This window comes from Alternaria incomplexa (genome assembly GCF_024043165.1).
Source record: "Alternaria incomplexa strain BMP 0042 chromosome Unknown scaffold_1, whole genome shotgun sequence".
In the NCBI taxonomy this organism is placed as follows: Eukaryota; Fungi; Ascomycota; class Dothideomycetes; order Pleosporales; family Pleosporaceae; genus Alternaria; species Alternaria incomplexa.
Window position 1 is genome coordinate 991,987 of NW_026249850.1, and position 16,003 is coordinate 1,007,989.

The following is a 16,003-nucleotide window of genomic DNA, read 5'->3' on the forward strand; positions in this document are numbered from 1 at the left end:
TGAACTTGATAGTTATCGCATGCTTTCGACAAGCTGGTGTGGACAAACGCGTGTTGCAGACATGGCGGCCAACGTCACACGGCAGCGGCAGTAACGTGCCTCTGTGCCACAAGCATTTGGGAGCCTACGTTAATTTTTCCAGGCGTCCAAAGCAATCAAAAAGATAATATAGTCGTCAGAGTGATGCGGTGTCTTGCCTCGCCGCGAGTGACCCTGGGGGTTCGTTTAGGCGGCCTGTAGTAACTCTCTAGACACCCGCAATCGACAGTTTTCGACGACTTGCCTGATAGGGAAATGCGCTACAGCTACACACTAGCCCAGCAGGGCTTAGCACATCCTTGCGCTCTCATCCAATGCTCTAGTCTCCGACCACCAGACTTTATCACTCAAATAAGCAGGTTCAACACGATGGCTTCGACAGCACAGTACGCTTGTGGGATTTGCAGGGAGCGCAAAGTCCGATGCGATCGCGCGCTTCCAAAATGCAGACGCTGCGATCGTCTCAAACAACCGTGTGGTTATCAAGTGCACTCGCGTCGCACACGCGACGATCAGCTCAAACAGCTTCAGGAACGGCTGGCCAGGACGGAGGCTCAGCTTGCTCTTACCGCGCAAGATCTCTCCACGAAGACCACACCTCAGGCGCAACCTGCTCCTATCTTAGAGCATACGGCTGCTAGCACTCCGATGGACCTGGATAGTGCCAGAGAGGCGAATGCAGTCGTTGCAAATGGTTCACCTGTTCCGGACGTTGATTTATTCTCTTCTTTTGCAGAAGACATGGAATCACATATGACATTCGACTGGATGAATCAGCCGCTGGCGGCGCTCGAACCAATGGATGATTTGCTTCTCAGTCAGCCTCAAAGAGTGTCCCAGAGCGGCCCAGAAGAAGATATATCTCCGACCGATCTAAGTTCGCTGCAGAATCGCTACTTCACATCCGCATACTATTCCTTTCCGTTCATAAACAAAGACAGGTTCATGGCAGAGTCAACTGTTCGCGATGGCCCTTCAGTGAATGCTTTGGTCTATGGTGTTGCGCTTGCGGGTTGCTCTCACACCACCCCTGAAGACTCCAAACGACAATCGACATGCTACAACCTAGCGCGTGATTACGCCGAGATATGCGAGCGAGAAGACTACATGAGTGATCTCAACTTCCTTCAAGCTTTGCTGTTGATAGGCCGTTTCGAAGCTATGAGCCGGAAGCTGGAGAGAAGTTGGCTGACTTTAGGACGCGCCGCTATGCTTTGTAGGCTTTTGAGGCTACACCGCATGGACGAAGTCAGCCATGATCAAAGTACTGAGAGTGGAGAAAGCCAGAATAGCTCTCTTTTCAGTTTGCCGCATACTGAAGATCCGGTACTACTGGAAGAGCGACGGCGCACATTCTGGGGCCTATACATACTGGAAAGCTACGTGAAAACACGTAGCGGATTGCAGTGTTAGCTGGGAGACGTCAAGGTACGAAATGTGAACCTTCATGCTTTTTAGGTACTGACACAGTATCCAGGACTTTCGGATCAACTTGCCATCACCAGGCCTGTTAAATTCGAGGTTAGAACCGCTCAAGATGCCTTCTGTTCTAGACGTGGGTACCAAACCCGGTCTCGAGATATCGTCCTACGCAGGCTGCGTTCTAATGGTCGAGCTAGCCTTGCGCTGCTTCGACCATGGGCAACAACGTGACAGAACAGGTTTCTGGGACGATTACTACGCCCTAGTCAAGAAGACTGATGACCTCTTCGTTCTCCTCAAGCGTCATCTCAACGCGACTTCCATTCGTGAAGACCCCGTAGCCTTCAGCCTCTACATGAATTTGCGCGCGACTGAAATCTTTTCTCATGAATCAGCTATCACAAAGATCGAGGAACAAGGACTACCGTCATCGATGATAACCGAGAGCCAACGTCGCTCTATCGCCGCAGCTTTCCAAATATGCAGCGCGGTAGGGCTTAATCTGCCATCGCCGCGCAAGGAAAGCAGCGATATCATCATGTTGCAAGCTATCTTCATTGCCTGGCCTTTGACTATGGCACTAAAAGCATTACACCGCGAACTCGTCAATGGCGGGGGAAAGGCGACTGCCTGTGGTGTGGTCGCTTCAACGCGCTTGCTTTTCGCGGCTCTAGATCACATTGAAGAGTCGGAAGGTTACTGGCACCAAAGCGTAACGCATCTTGGGGCTAAGCTGCAAGAATGGGAAGAAAAGAACGGGTTGGAATCGGTGGCTCTGTGACAACTTTCTAGAGTCTCTTTGGTGTATAGGACGAAAAAGCGGGCGATGTTGGCGTCATGACCGCTCATGATTACCGCAAACACTCTAGTAATTCACAGTTCATCTGACCCAGATCAGGTTTCTTCGATGCAATCCTCTCCGTCAGATGTCCTACTTCTTCTTTCGGTCGTCATATTCCACAGATCAGTATCCTCGGGAGGAGGTGGGCCGCTCGGACTCCGTGTCCGTGTCCGTGTCCGCCCCGTCTGAACACCTCTACGGTCGTTATAGTCTCCTTACAACCCTTCGAGCTTATCTCTGTTCTCAACATCCCTTTTACATCTTACGAAGCTATCTCGAGCTCAATCGAAATTGTGTCTACGTCTGCGAAAGGCATATTCCATTGAGCACTAATTGAATCCTTCAGACATGGACTACACAGGTACACAACCGAGCCCGAACGACTTGAATTGCGAGAAGAATGCAGCATCGGCAGATTTGAGTACTCAAAGCGCACCTGCCGACGGCGTCACTACAACCGACGGGTCAAGTCCTCGTAAAATCCATGGTTGGAAGGTAAGCAAGCCACCAGCACTTAATCGCATACATTCCATCACATCCAGTATGAATGCTAATACAATACGTTTTCTTCCGTCTAGTGGGCAACCGCATACTCCGCCATGCTATCAACAACCCTCCTCTTCGCCCTCGACAACACCATCGTCGCCAACATCCAACCCGCCATCATCGCCGACTTCGGGCACCTTGAGCTCCTAACATGGATCGGAACGGGCTTCGCTCTCGGCACCATGTTCATCCTGCTCTGGGGAAAGATCTACGGCGTCTTTAACATCAAGTGGGTGTATATCTTCAACATCTTCTTGTTTGAAGTCGGCAGTTCGCTTTGTGGTGCTGCGCCGAATATTGAGGCGCTTATTATTGGGAGGGTTGTTGCGGGCGTGGGGGGCTCGGGCATGTACTCGGGTACGCTGACGTATGTGTCTGTTCTTTCGGATGAGAAGGAGAAGCCGGCGTATCTTGCGGGGAGTACGGTTGTTTGGGGGGTTGGTAGCGTGCTGGGCCCAGTGGTGAGAACAACCCTACAACTTCGTCCTTACCGGATGTATGCTAACTTTCCACCATTAGGTCGGCGGCGCCTTTGCGGCAAGCAGCGCCACTTGGAGATGGGTATGTTGTTTCGTCTTTCCATCTTCGCATTCTGGCCATTGAGGCTGATCGTTTACTAGGGGTTCTACGTCAACCTTCCCATTGGCGCGCTCTTCGCACCCGTATACTTCCTCCTATTCCCCAGTATCGACCCCTACCCTTCCAAGACGCTCGCCGGGAAGCTGCGCCATGTCGACTGGGTCAACGCCGTCATCTTCCTCGCTGGTTCCGCCTGCCTAACCGTTGTGCTCACCTTCGGCGGAGTAATCTACCCGTTCAGTTCCGGAATTGTCATCGCCCTGTGGACCATCACGGGCGTTCTGCTTGTCGTCTTCATCATCACGCTGAAGTTTCATCCGCTCGTTACCAAAGAGAATCGATTATACCCGATGCATTTTTTCAAGCAACCGACATTGATCAACATGCAGCTTCAGGTGTTTCTATCCTCTGGTATTATCCTGGTAAGCTACCTACGAAGTCCATTGAACACAATAGCTGACTTGCCCCAAGGCTATGACTTACTACATACCGCTCTATTTCCAATTCGTGAAAGGTGATGGCGCACTCGAGGCAGGCGTTCGACTCCTACCATTGATTATGTTCATGGTCGTCGCCTCAATGGTGAATGGCTTTTTAATGCCCAGATATGGCTTGATACCTGTCTGGTACATCGGAGGTAGCACACTGGCGCTCATTGGCACGGCTCTGATGTGTAGGATTTTCACTCCATCCAACTTCCAAGTAGATCGGCTAACGGCTTTCGCAGACACCGTCGATGATACTACTGCCAATGCCAGCATCTATGGCTATAGCATTCTCGTAGGAGCTGGTACAGGGTGTTACATCGTCGCAGGTTTTGCCATTGTGCAGTCTCTGGTTCCTGTTCATGAGATAGCCAACGCCGTTGGTGCCATGACCATCAGTCAAGACCTCGGAATGGTTCTCTTCCTCGCCATCAGCGGCAGTCTCTTCCACAACGTAGCGGTCGACAAAGTCGGAAAGTCACTCCCAGACGTCTCCCCCATGGAGATTGGCAACCTCATCGCGGGATCAAGCAGTAAGGCCTTCCAAGCACTGTCCGATGAGGAGAAAGCTTTGGTCATCCCTGAGATAGCCAGCGCAATGACCAGTATCTGGGCTTTCTTTCTTGCTGCTGCTGCGCTGAGCGTGGTATGCTCGGTTCCATTGCTGGTGAGTTCTAACCAAGATTTGCCTTTCTTCCGCTGGATGTTGTTTACTGACGTCCACGACAGAAAGCCAAACTCGGTAATGGAAGAAAAGGTGCTGCGATCCCTGCAGCGTGAGATGCAACGTTACTGTAAGTGCACATGTCAAGCGAGGAGAAGCGTCTCGATTGGTGGTGGCTTCCATTACAAGATATACTTCTCTCTCCACTATCAAACCAGGAAATCGTGATCTATCCGTTGCATAATCTATCTGTTCCCATGATCAGTGAATCCCTGAAGTATACGGCACCCACTGCACATATGGGCAGCAAATCCTGAGGCGGAGATTTCGTGATGCTGAATCTAGATGCATCCGCCCACGATCCGCCCTGGCTGACTGGTGAGAGGGGTGGATCCAATAGGCGACCAATAGACAAAGAGCGGCCGTTTGTGTCCGTTCTTGCATGCCTTCTCATGGCTCCGGGCGTACCAACGACTCTTGAGACATTTGTTCAGATTGGGACAGGCCTCGAAACCGATCGCAAAGTGTCGATGAGAGAAAAGACCAGGGATGTATAGTCGGAAACTAGTGCAGTTGATGAATGCCATCGTTGAAGAAGCTACTGATGGTTCCAGCGAAGTGGAGCTCGAACTCCGCGCGGGAGCCCCACATTTCCCGGTCGGCAGAACCTTCCGCCGCCCAAAATTTCGAGCCGTCCCAGGTACTTTCCAGCGCAACTTCCACATCTCACTCTGCCACAATTTACTCGCCTCCAAACACCCGTCACGATGTTCGCCGTGCCCGGATGGAACGTTGCCGCGCAGGTGAAGACTCAGGTCGAAGTACCAAAGCCGAAAGACTCTACAAAACCTGGAAAGAAGGCGCAGAAGAGGAAAGAGAAGCGCGAGGAGCAGCAGGTCAATGCAGACAATCTTGCAGAGCAATGGGACAGCATAGCCAATGGAAAAGGTGCGGAGGTGGAGAAGACCGAGAAGACCAAGAAGCCAGAGGCAGCAAGTGTAGAGGCGACAGACGAGGCAACACAAGACAAGCGTGGAAAGAAGAGGAAGAGGGGAAAGGCTGGAGGTAACAAAGACAAGGAGGCAGACGCATATGGCGCAAAAGAAGTGGACGCGGATACGGCGGCGGTAGCTGAGCCTGCAGAGGCTAAAGCAGATGCTACGAAGTCTGCTGAAGAGAAACCCGCAACAGCCGACAGCGAGGCAAAGCGCGAGAAGAAGAAGCGCAGGAAGGAATCCAAAGCCGACAAACTCCTCACCGCAAACGCAAACGGCACGAACCCCGCCTCCGCAGCTCCCGTCTTGGAGAACCTCCTCCCCGAGCCTAAGGGCCTCACACCTCTCCAGCGATCGATGCGCAGCAAGCTCGCCAGTGCGCGGTTCCGTCACTTGAATGAAGCGCTTTACACAAAACCCTCTGCGGACAGCGCGTCTCTGTTCAAGGAAGACCCGTCGATGTTCGAGGACTACCATCGCGGTTTCGCACAACAGGTCGAAGTATGGCCATCGAACCCCGTAGACGGCTACGTCAACAGCATAGTAGTACGAGGCAAGCTACGGAACAAGGACATACGAAAAGACCGAAGAGGCCCACCAAAGAACGCAGTTCGCAGAGGCCCCGGTTTCGAGGAAGAAGAGACCACAGCCATCGCACCACCCCGCGGAGACGCGAAGCCGCTTCCCCGGGACTTCAAAGGCCACTGCACCGTCGCCGATCTAGGCTGCGGAACAGCCTCCCTATCCTACCGCCTCCAACCTCATCTCAAATCGCTCAACCTGACATTCCACTCCTTCGACCTCTCCAAACCCACCGGTCCCTCCGCCGACCTTGTAACTATCGCCGATATCTCCGCGCTGCCCATCTCTGAAAACAGCGTCGACGTCGCCATCTTCTGCCTCGCCCTCATGGGCACAAACTGGCTCGATTTCATCGACGAAGCATACCGTATCCTGCGCTGGAAGGGAGAACTCTGGGTTTCAGAAATCAAATCGCGCTTCGGGCGTGTGGACAAGAAGAAGGGCGGTGTACCTATCAACTCCATTGGTTCTCTCAAGAAGACTATGGATAAGAAACCTGCAAAGAAAGCTAAGGCTGATAAGCCACCTGAGGAGGGACCTGTCGATTCGGAAGACGAGGCCGAGCTCGCGGTCAATGTAGATGGCCAAGAGGGTAAAGAAGGAACGGATGTTTCTGCGTTTATTGAAGTGCTGCGGAAGCGTGGATTCGTTCTTGATGCTTTACCTGAGAGGCCTGGCGATGCGATTGATTTGAGCAATAAGATGTTTGTCAAGATGCAATTTGTCAAGGCAGCGCATCCGAGCAAGGGCAAGAACGCGAAGGAAGATCAGAAAGCGGGGGCTGTGGCGCAGAGGGGTGGTGGTATGAAGTTCGGACTCAAGGGGAAGAGGTTCGGTGCTGGTGATGGAGATGACGAGGGCGATGCTAAGGATGGTGCGGTCCTGAAGCCGTGCTTGTACAAGATTAGGTAGACATGGGAGTGCATTGTTACGATAAGCGCGTTGAGGGGCGTTGAAAGCCTTTCTTCATTTGATCTATCTTATCTTCGTAAAACTACGTTAATGCATATGAAGCTTCTTCGCTTCTAATCCTGTTCCCTGGTAATACATGCATGCTATCGATGCCATGTCGTGAGTTCGTCAACTCATGTCCTCGTCATCGAGACTCCTTTGAACTGTTCAGATCTTTCCAAAGGGTTAAATCCTACTGGGTGACACTACAGCGGGCGTAGGCGAGCGCCATGTGATCCTGATCTTATGGTGCTGTGGTCGTCTCGTTGACTAACCACCGAGAAGGAAACTTGCAGCATGCTCAACATTGCCTCCGAACATCTCCAGTGCTTGTATGGCTTCCTGTTCTGAACAGCCAAACATGCCAGTGAGTTGCTGGATGTTTTCCTGAGGGAAGTTGCTCGTGGGTGCAGATGCTACGGGCGCCTTGGACGCTGTGGGTTGGGCTTGCGGCTGCGCTGGTTGAGATGATGAGGATGATGCGCCTGCATTTGAAGGACCAGCTGCAGCGCTACCTTTCGGTCGAACGGCACCAGTCTTCGCACCAATCTCCTCTCCGTTGGGACCTTGGACAGTTGGCTCGTTCATTTCCGCCTCCTCGAAGCTCCTGGGAATTTCCGACTCGTGCAAGAAGGGGACTTCCTGACCTTCAAAGCAGAGGGCGTTCTTCTCGAGATCGATCTTGGCGCGGTAGCGCTTGAGCATGTCCAGACCAAACAGTAGGTCGACGTCCTTACCCTCCATGACTGTGAAGGCGCAGGGCATGACCGCACCTCCGATCTTGATCTCGGCGTGATGTACACGACCCAGAATACGGGCTGTGCCGACACCGCGTGCCATACCAGCATATCGGACGTCCATCAGGCGCATGATACCACATCGCTCAGCACAGTCGGGGGACATGATGGTGGCCTGGGCGCCAGAGTCGACGAAGGCCTTGACAGGCACGCCATTGACCTCGGTGTTGACGTAAAGCATGTGTACGCGCGTAAATACTGTGACATGTTAGCGACTATCCAAAACAACCCCTCACTTGTATCATCCCATAGGTCTATCCGCCGGTCGAAGTTGACATACCTTCGGGGTTCTCGTCGTATGCCTTTTGCAGGTTCTCGACTACGCGGTCCTGGCGGATGATGTCTTCTATCTTTCGTTGCGCCTCGACGTTGAAAGGGTCTTCGTTGAGGAGGGCAATCTGGTTCTGGCGCTCGCGCTCCGACTCCTCGGCCTGTCGTTGCCTCATGGCATATGTATCTCTCCAGCGGGTGGGGTCGTTGACGGCGGCGGCGAGCTCCGGGTCGCCCTGGCGCAGCTTGTTCATCTGCTGGGGGTCGTTGAGGACAAGCTGTCGCACGCCTTCTGGATCAGGTTGCGCGGGCCTGCCCGGCTGCTGGAGGTTCCTGTTTGGTCGAGGTGCGGCGCGCATCACGACGGCCAGCATCTCGCCGTCCCGTATTCCGGCGTCCTCTAGTGTCTGTGTGTCTACGGCTACCGGCTGGCCGTTCAGGTAGAGGCTCTGTGACGCGGCGGGCAGGCTGGTGTCGGCCTCGATGAAGCCCTTGAGGTCCTTGACGGTGCTGCCGGGGGGCAGTTCGAGTGTCAGCAGGTCCGTGTCGGCCTGGGTGCCGGGCGCGGTGATGGATATGGTGACGCGAGGCCTGGCGGCGTGTGTTAGCAGCGTGCTGGGGGTGGTGGCACAACCACGGCTCCGGATCGACTCACATGGTGGCTCGGAGCGGGCCTGGGGCGTATGCGGGCACGTCTGGATGAGGCCAAAGAATGTGACACGGTGGGAGGTGAGGTTGGGTTGGGTCGGGTCGGGTCGGGGCAACGGTGTCTCGGTGCGCAGATGCTTATAGGAAGGAGGCACTGGGCCGTGATGGTCTGGTCGCAACCTGGGACTGGAACGGGCCGGAGGGTCCTCGCAGTGAGAGAGGGAGAGGGCACGTCAGTCGCCGCCTGCTGGGCTGGAAGGGAATGGAACGTAGTGGAGCCGCGAACCCAGCGTCGGATGAATCAGCGATCAGAGGGCACAGGCTGCATGTTGTGAGAGTTTCGCCTGGGCCACCAAGGCTGTCACTCGTAATATACCACCAACGTCGGGCTGGGGCGTAGGCGGAAGGCGCGCAGTCGAAGGAGTAGTACTACTGCATCCAAACCACGACGTTGGCGGTGTAGGCCCAAGCATGGCCACAGTAAGCGGGGCAGCCGACGCGCGGGAGAGGCTAGACAGTGCAGACAGTCGCGTCGATATGAATGAACGCGGTCTCTGCTCGAAGCCACGGCGTCTCTGCCATGCTATTGTCCTGGGCTGACTATGCGGCCAGCCTGGTCAATATCTCCGCGGGGGTGCTGTTCATCCCGGTGCATACCCAGAGCTTACTCCAGCTACCTGGATAGCATAATGTCTGGGATGCTTCAACTCCTGCCCAACGCATGCACGAGAATCATCTGGCCGCTGCGCCCTACGGCTAGCCCCTGCAAAGGATTCCATGAGCTGTAGCTCCATGCCACCAGGTGTTGCCATACCCCACCGACATCATCCTACTGCACGTCATGGTAAATCCCATCGCCACACCATCGCTAGTCAGGGCATGGTCGATAATCCACGAATCTCGCCATCGCAAGTTATTGCTTTTTGAGACGCAAGCAGGAATCTAGAAGAGTGAATCCCATACCAGCCATAACACACGCATATCCCCGCCTGCTCCTTTGGGCCATCTGCCACCCAGCTAACCCGGAACGATCTGCAACGGCAGGCGCGAAGCGAACCGCTAGTAAAGGCGGGGCTGAGGCCGCAGAGAGTCTCGTGAGTCCTCCAGGAACCACCAACCCAGACTCACCACTGCACTCCGGCTTCCTGTAGTCGCATCAACCGACCCTCCTGCCGTACCATTATCATAACACCGCTCCATCTGACCTGTCCAAATTACCGCCAAGATGCCACGAGACTTGCTAGCAGACAAAAAGACGCTCGATGGCATGCCCGAACTATCAAGAGAGCCTGAGACTGTCGCTAGCCCAGAGTCCGTGGAGCAGCAATCGAGTTTGGTGCCTCATCGCAGTTCCAACATCGCCCAGGAGGGGAGACTCAAGCAGATGGGCGTCCGGCCCTACGCTTCATTGCTCAACATCGACGACCTGGATGATTGCGATTGGCTCGAGCATGCGGCCTTTGATCCGGTTGAAGCTGCATCGCGCGAGAAGGTGAGAACGATTGCTTTCATCGACGTTATCTCGGACATCATGGTCAATGCCTGCATTTTCTGCTCAGTACCACCATTGGGCTCTGTCAGGCACGAGCCATGCGCTCTTCTCCATGATGATGTTACTCAAACTATCAAGTGCCCACACTGTCTTTTGCCCTGTTTCTTATCAATTGTTTCACGAAACACCAATATACCTCTTACGTCGTTCATCGGATTCAATTGAGTTTGCTATGCGCTAGTCGCTCGCTCCTTCCCTTCCCTCGCTCATGTGCTGCGCTCTTTCCTTCCGATCTCTTCAAATTCCGCGCTAACCTACCACAGCTCGAGTACCGTCTGCGAACCTGTGGTGAGCTCTGCAGTGGCCTCTTCTCTTCCGCCTACCCCACCACGTCAGGACCATTAGGCGAGACCATCAAGTTGCACTCTTTCCCATCAATAGACTCAGCAGACACGGACCGGAAGCGCGTGATAATTGGTCACGTTATCTCAACCAAAGCAAACTCCCCTCTTGTCACCGATGATGCCATGGACTACCCCAAGGATTGGAAAACCAATTACCAACTCACGCCAAACGTAGGCCACAACGAAGACGGTCAGACAGTTTGTCTGCACTCATTATGTGTACATCCAAACTTTGCGCGCAAAGGTCTCGGCTCAATATTACTGCAGAGCTATGTGCAGAGGATCAAGGATTCAGGTGTGGGTTCTAGAATAGCGCTCATCTGCAGAGACCGGTATATACCTTTCTATGAGAAAGCGGGATTCAAGAAGATCGGACCCAGCAAGTGCCAATATGGTGGAGGGAACTGGGTAGATATGGTGCTGGACTTTGAAGACAGTGGGGATGACGGATGGGAGTACTAAGAGGTATGCTCAGATAAAAGCGGGCCTTCTACAGTCTGGCATACAATCACGTCCGTAGATGTTTGAGCGATTCAAGAGCGTGTAGAATGGAACAAAAGGCATGTGCAAGATTTAGATGTTCACGCGCACTGTATCCGCTACATATCTGTCGTTGACTAATCGCCCATTCAGCCTCGCTTATTAAACCAGCCTGCTTAGCTCCTGCCCTCAGACTTCGTTCAGCCGTAGGCAGCTGCGCCTCAGCCTCGTCTCACTCATCAACCCCGTCAACATTTCCCTCGCTCCTTTATTCTTTTCCTCCTTCCTCCCTCCTTCTGACTGCATTGATGCGCACCATGTTGCACTTGTTGGCGACCGACCCCACACATCGTTTCCCATCATGTCCACTCTGTACGAAGACACTCCGCTCCACATCGATGCCAGCACGAACATTCGACTGCTTGAAATTATTCAAGCAGATGACGAAACGGCTCCAATAGCTTGCACTCTTCGCGTAATCGCTCTTCAGGAATCGCCCAAATACACCGCGCTTTCGTACGTCTGGGGCCCACCGACACCCGCAAGAGAAATTTTAGTCAACGGGAAGCCTTTAACCGTACGCGAAAACCTTTGGAACTTCCTTCATCAAGCCAGGAAAGATCGGGCGGCGTGCGCCCTGTGGGTAGATGCTATCTGCATTGATCAAGATAGCAATCCAGAACGGACTCATCAAGTCTCTATGATGGGAAAGATCTACTCGAAAGCTGAGCTCGTCATAGCTTGGCTGGGAACTGCTACTAAATACTCGGCTCAATGGGAACGTGCCATGAAAACGATACCACCTTTTCACAACGACGGCCAGGGCAATTTTAAACGCTGGTATAAGGTATACGGTCCTTGCGTTATGGATCTCTTCAATTCGCCATACTGGAGTCGGGCCTGGATTGTACAAGAGTACACTTTAGCCTCGGAGAGGGTTTTGTGGTTTGGCCCTTACACATCCACTGGCGAATCGGTCTCCTTTCTCTGCAACACCTGGGGGGGCTTTTTGGAAACCCATGGAGTCAAAAAGAGGGCACATTTCATGAATTCTATGGCAATCAGAGTAATCGATGAATCAATCGAGGTAGCTAGAGGTAGTCTTAACCTGGTGGAAAAGGTCTCTTCGTTTGGCTTGCCCGGACGAGCCCTTCACTGTGCAGATCGACGCGATAGGGTATACTCATTATTGGCACTGTGTGATTCGCAGCAGCTTACAGAGAACTGTATAACGCCTGACTATTCTAAGTCCCTACTCGAACTATACAACCAGCTTGTTCGCATGGTTATTAACGACGAAACATTTGAAGATGTAAAATCAGAATTCATAGGATTCATATTGCCTGTGGCACTGAGGCTTGAAGAGATCGAGTTGGAGAACCTCGACCATGATATGATGGATATCCTGAAAGATCCTCTAAAGCAGTATACATATCACCGAGCAATTGGAGCGGCGTTGAGTGGATGTGGTAGTAAACGGATGGGGCTACTGGAAGATGTGTAACCACGATATTGAGTGTCCGTAAGAAGGATATATCAATATCTGGATGCCGGACAGGTACAATCACTCTGCAAAACGACAAGCCAACCACCGCTCACGCGTACTCACTCCTATCTACCCACGCCGGCTGCAACGCCTTCTCATCAATCTCGCTAAATGAAAACCCACTCTCATACCTCGCGTACTCAATTAACTTGAGCGTATCCAACTTCGCACCAGCCTCAGTCTGCGCCCACATCGCCACACTCAATACATTGTCCCCCCTCATGTTCAGAATACCCGGAGGAATGGGATAACGAGTCTGAGGGCCGATGTGGGGAACGTATTTGCCGTACTGGTAGCCGTTGACAAAGAGGAGCATACGTGCGATAGTACCTTTCGGCGCACCGAGTTCGATGCCGATTGAAACGTCAAGGTCAGAGTCGATGGAGAGGGAGAAGGTGGTTGTGAACCAGCGGATACCGGCGCCTTGGACGCCGTCGGCAGTTGGGCTGGCGTCTTCCCAGGAAGAGGTATCGAAGCCGGGGAGGTGCCAGCCGAGGCGTTCGCCGTAGAGGCCGCCTTCGTTCATAGGTCCTCTGACTGGGTCGATATTGCGTTCTCCGCCTGCATTACCTTGGATCTTCCATTGGTCGAAGGAGAGCTTGGTGTTGTTTCCGCTAAGGAGTTGGGCACCTAGTATACCGCGGGGGTTTTCGGCGCCAGCGGGGCCAGTGGAGGTTTGGTCGTGACCAGTATAGTCGGTTATCACCGTCAAGACGTTCCCGTCGTCTTTCAATGTAATGTTCTTAAACAAGAGCAAGGCTGTTGTCGAAGTGAGTGATGCGTTACCGGGATGGTAACCGATTGATTGCCCGTTGAGCCAAGCACCCCAGCCAGCCGCGACACCACCTTGGACTGTGATGTTGAGAGATGATGCCGTTTTGCCGGAGAAATACCCTCGGTAGATCTTCGCGCCAGTGTAGTACTTGTAATCACTGCTGAAGAGTACGGGTAGGGTGAGTGGCTTCACGGGGCTCAGGGTGGTGTTCTTGTTAGCGACGACCCAGTTGCTGTCATCGTACGAAGGTTGTATCTCAGGCGAAGACCCAGCAGCCTTGAAGTTGGCAAGCTTTGGAAGAGTGATCTCGCGTTCTGCGGTTCCACCGATCTTCGCAGTGAGAGAACCATAGGGAGTCTTCGTCGTAGCGAGCTTCTTTCCATTCCAGGATATCGCTTCCGCATCAGAACCGGCGTATACCTCGATAGTCGTCGCGTTTGCATTGTCGCCAACAACGGAGACTGTGTCGCCTGATGCAATGGCTGAGCGGACGAGATATGGCCCGAGCACGAAGATCTGGTGGTCGGGTGTGACGTTCGGGTCATCTGTCGTTGATGGGGCAAAGAAGGTCCATGCAGTCGGTATATCAAGCATATAAGCAAGTACGCCGTTGGAGAACTCAATGACTGTCGCGCCCTTGCTTTGAGTGTACGAAAAGGCTGAGTAGGTGCCGTTGGCCGGCTTACTCGCAAGGTCTGACTCCGTACCGTAAGCCTTGAACGTTACGTTGCCCTGCGATTTGAACGCAAACTCTCCTGTCTGACCTTCACGGGTGTAGAATACGAGGATAGGTCGATCAAAGAGGCCGTAGGTAGCAATCTCAGCTGACGAGTAGAGCAGTGTTTCGTCACCCACAGCATAGTCCGTGACTACCCATCGACTCTGACGGCCCGCAAGCTGCATGCTCGGGATCTTGACATCGCCTTCAGATGTCTTGATCGTTATGGAGAAATCGGTAACAGCGCGGGTACGAGTGTTGTTGTTCTCGGCAAGGTAGAATCTCCCCTCCGTATCGCGGCTTTTGAGCTGCCAAGTCCAGATTGCGGAGTTGTCGACCGCGTTTGCGGTGCCGTTGTTCTCCATAAACGTGTTGTGAAGTCCCTTGCTGACACGTGTGAATAGTGCAAGGAGTTTGTACTGCTTGAACTTGTCGCGTACTTCTCGTGTCTCGCGTAGCGGCGCGTCGTAGTCGTAGCTAGTGTACACAACAGGAGCTGCAGAATGGCCCCAGTTCGTGCCGCCGTATGCCATGTACAAGTTTAGAAGGCTAGCTCGCTGTCCGATCAAGCCCTTGTAAAAGACATCCGCAAACTCAGGACTCTGTTCGGCCAAGCACTGATCGAAGAAGTAACCGCCCCATGGTTGGAACCAGCCGCCTTCAAATTCGGGTAGATACTCTGGCTGAGTGGGGGAAACCTCTTGGAACCATTGGTAGTACGTCCTGGGCAGGTTAAATCCAGTGTCGAGATTCGTGCAGCTCATGCCACCAGGATAGCTGTCCAGACCGTAAACATTAATCGCACCACCGACATTGTTGTAGTCAGTAGACCAACTCTTCGACCTGAAGCCCTTCTCGTTGTGTGACAAAGGCACGATGATACCCGCTTCTTTGAAAGCGGTCTTCAACTGTTCCATGTAAATGACTAGAGTGTTGTTGGCTTCGTAACGGGTTTGTTGCAGTTCGTTCTCGACTTGTGCTAGGATGACAGGTCCGCCGTTGGTAATCTGGTTCTTTGCGATGATCTCGCCAACTTCCGCTATCCATTCCGACCAGGCTTGTCTGTATGTCTCATCCGAAGTTCTGTACTTGCCACCACTTCCGTCGCTGGTCCATAGAGCAAAACCACCTCCATTTGTCTCTGCGTTACAGTATGGACCTGGTCGTGCGATGACGTAAAGTCCGGCTTCCTTGGCCATATCAAACAGGCGCTGGATATCTTTCCCCGGTGTTGTGAAGTCGTATGCGCCTTTCGATGCCGAATGGTACGACCAGAAGAAGTAAATTGAAACGGCGTTCATGCCGTTCGCCTTGAACTTCTGGAAGACGTCGAGCCATAGCTCAGGTACTGGGAGGCGAGCATAGTCTGGTAGATGCGAAAGTTGAGTTAGCACTCATCTCATTTACCCTTTATTCATCTCAAATCATCAACGTACGGAATTCCCCACTCATGATCATGACGCGCTCGCCATTAACCATGAGCGATCCATTATCCCACTCCACATCCGTTTGCAGGCCATTATCGGTCGCCAATACACCAAAGAACAGCGAGATCGCGACAGCAAACAGATGAAAGAACCGCATCTTGACTTCCTCGGTGATGAAGAAAAGTCAATGAGACGCGACGCGACTTTTGTTCTACGACATAGCTCTCGATCTCGCGTGCAACTAGCCCGTGGACTTCAGCCGCGGCCAAAGATCGCCATCCGGACATGCGCGTCGCGGAACGATCTCATTGACGGTATAATGTTTGCCATGGAAGAAATGCT

The 16,003-nt window shown here is 53.1% G+C and overlaps 6 protein-coding genes across 6 annotated transcripts; 4 read left to right on the top strand and 2 right to left on the bottom strand.

Annotated features, from left to right (window-relative positions):
* Positions 1–1,576: 1,576 nt before the first annotated feature.
* Positions 1,577–2,242, top strand: DEP6 (Depudecin biosynthesis cluster-specific transcription activator dep6; the record flags this gene model as incomplete). The annotated part of the gene is made up of 1 exon (XM_051429945.1): positions 1,577–2,242. One exon carries the CDS (start codon positions 1,577–1,579, stop codon positions 2,240–2,242), a length of 666 nt encoding a protein of 221 aa, XP_051295432.1.
* Positions 2,243–2,901: 659 nt separating this feature from the next.
* DEP3 (Efflux pump dep3) lies at positions 2,902–4,692 on the top strand (the record flags this gene model as incomplete). Its single annotated transcript, XM_051429946.1, has 5 exons — positions 2,902–3,309; positions 3,368–3,409; positions 3,469–3,849; positions 4,259–4,558; positions 4,642–4,692. 5 exons carry the CDS (start codon positions 2,902–2,904, stop codon positions 4,690–4,692), a joined length of 1,182 nt encoding a protein of 393 aa, XP_051295433.1.
* Positions 4,693–5,343: 651 nt separating this feature from the next.
* J4E90_000351 (uncharacterized protein) lies at positions 5,344–7,065 on the top strand (the record flags this gene model as incomplete). The annotated part of the gene is made up of 1 exon (XM_051429947.1): positions 5,344–7,065. One exon carries the CDS (start codon positions 5,344–5,346, stop codon positions 7,063–7,065), a length of 1,722 nt encoding a protein of 573 aa, XP_051295434.1.
* A 309-nt stretch (positions 7,066–7,374) lies between these two features.
* DDI1 (DNA damage-inducible protein 1) lies at positions 7,375–9,292 on the bottom strand (the record flags this gene model as incomplete). Its single annotated transcript, XM_051429948.1, has 3 exons — positions 7,375–8,099; positions 8,182–8,762; positions 9,267–9,292. The coding sequence occupies 3 exons, from the start codon at positions 9,290–9,292 to the stop codon at positions 7,375–7,377; spliced, it is 1,332 nt and encodes a 443-aa protein (XP_051295435.1).
* A 752-nt stretch (positions 9,293–10,044) lies between these two features.
* Positions 10,045–11,177, top strand: J4E90_000353 (uncharacterized protein; the record flags this gene model as incomplete). Its single annotated transcript, XM_051429949.1, has 2 exons — positions 10,045–10,311; positions 10,635–11,177. The coding sequence occupies 2 exons, from the start codon at positions 10,045–10,047 to the stop codon at positions 11,175–11,177; spliced, it is 810 nt and encodes a 269-aa protein (XP_051295436.1).
* Positions 11,178–12,790: 1,613 nt separating this feature from the next.
* J4E90_000354 (uncharacterized protein) lies at positions 12,791–15,818 on the bottom strand (the record flags this gene model as incomplete). The annotated part of the gene is made up of 2 exons (XM_051429950.1): positions 12,791–15,600; positions 15,671–15,818. The coding sequence occupies 2 exons, from the start codon at positions 15,816–15,818 to the stop codon at positions 12,791–12,793; spliced, it is 2,958 nt and encodes a 985-aa protein (XP_051295437.1).
* Positions 15,819–16,003: the final 185 nt, after the last annotated feature.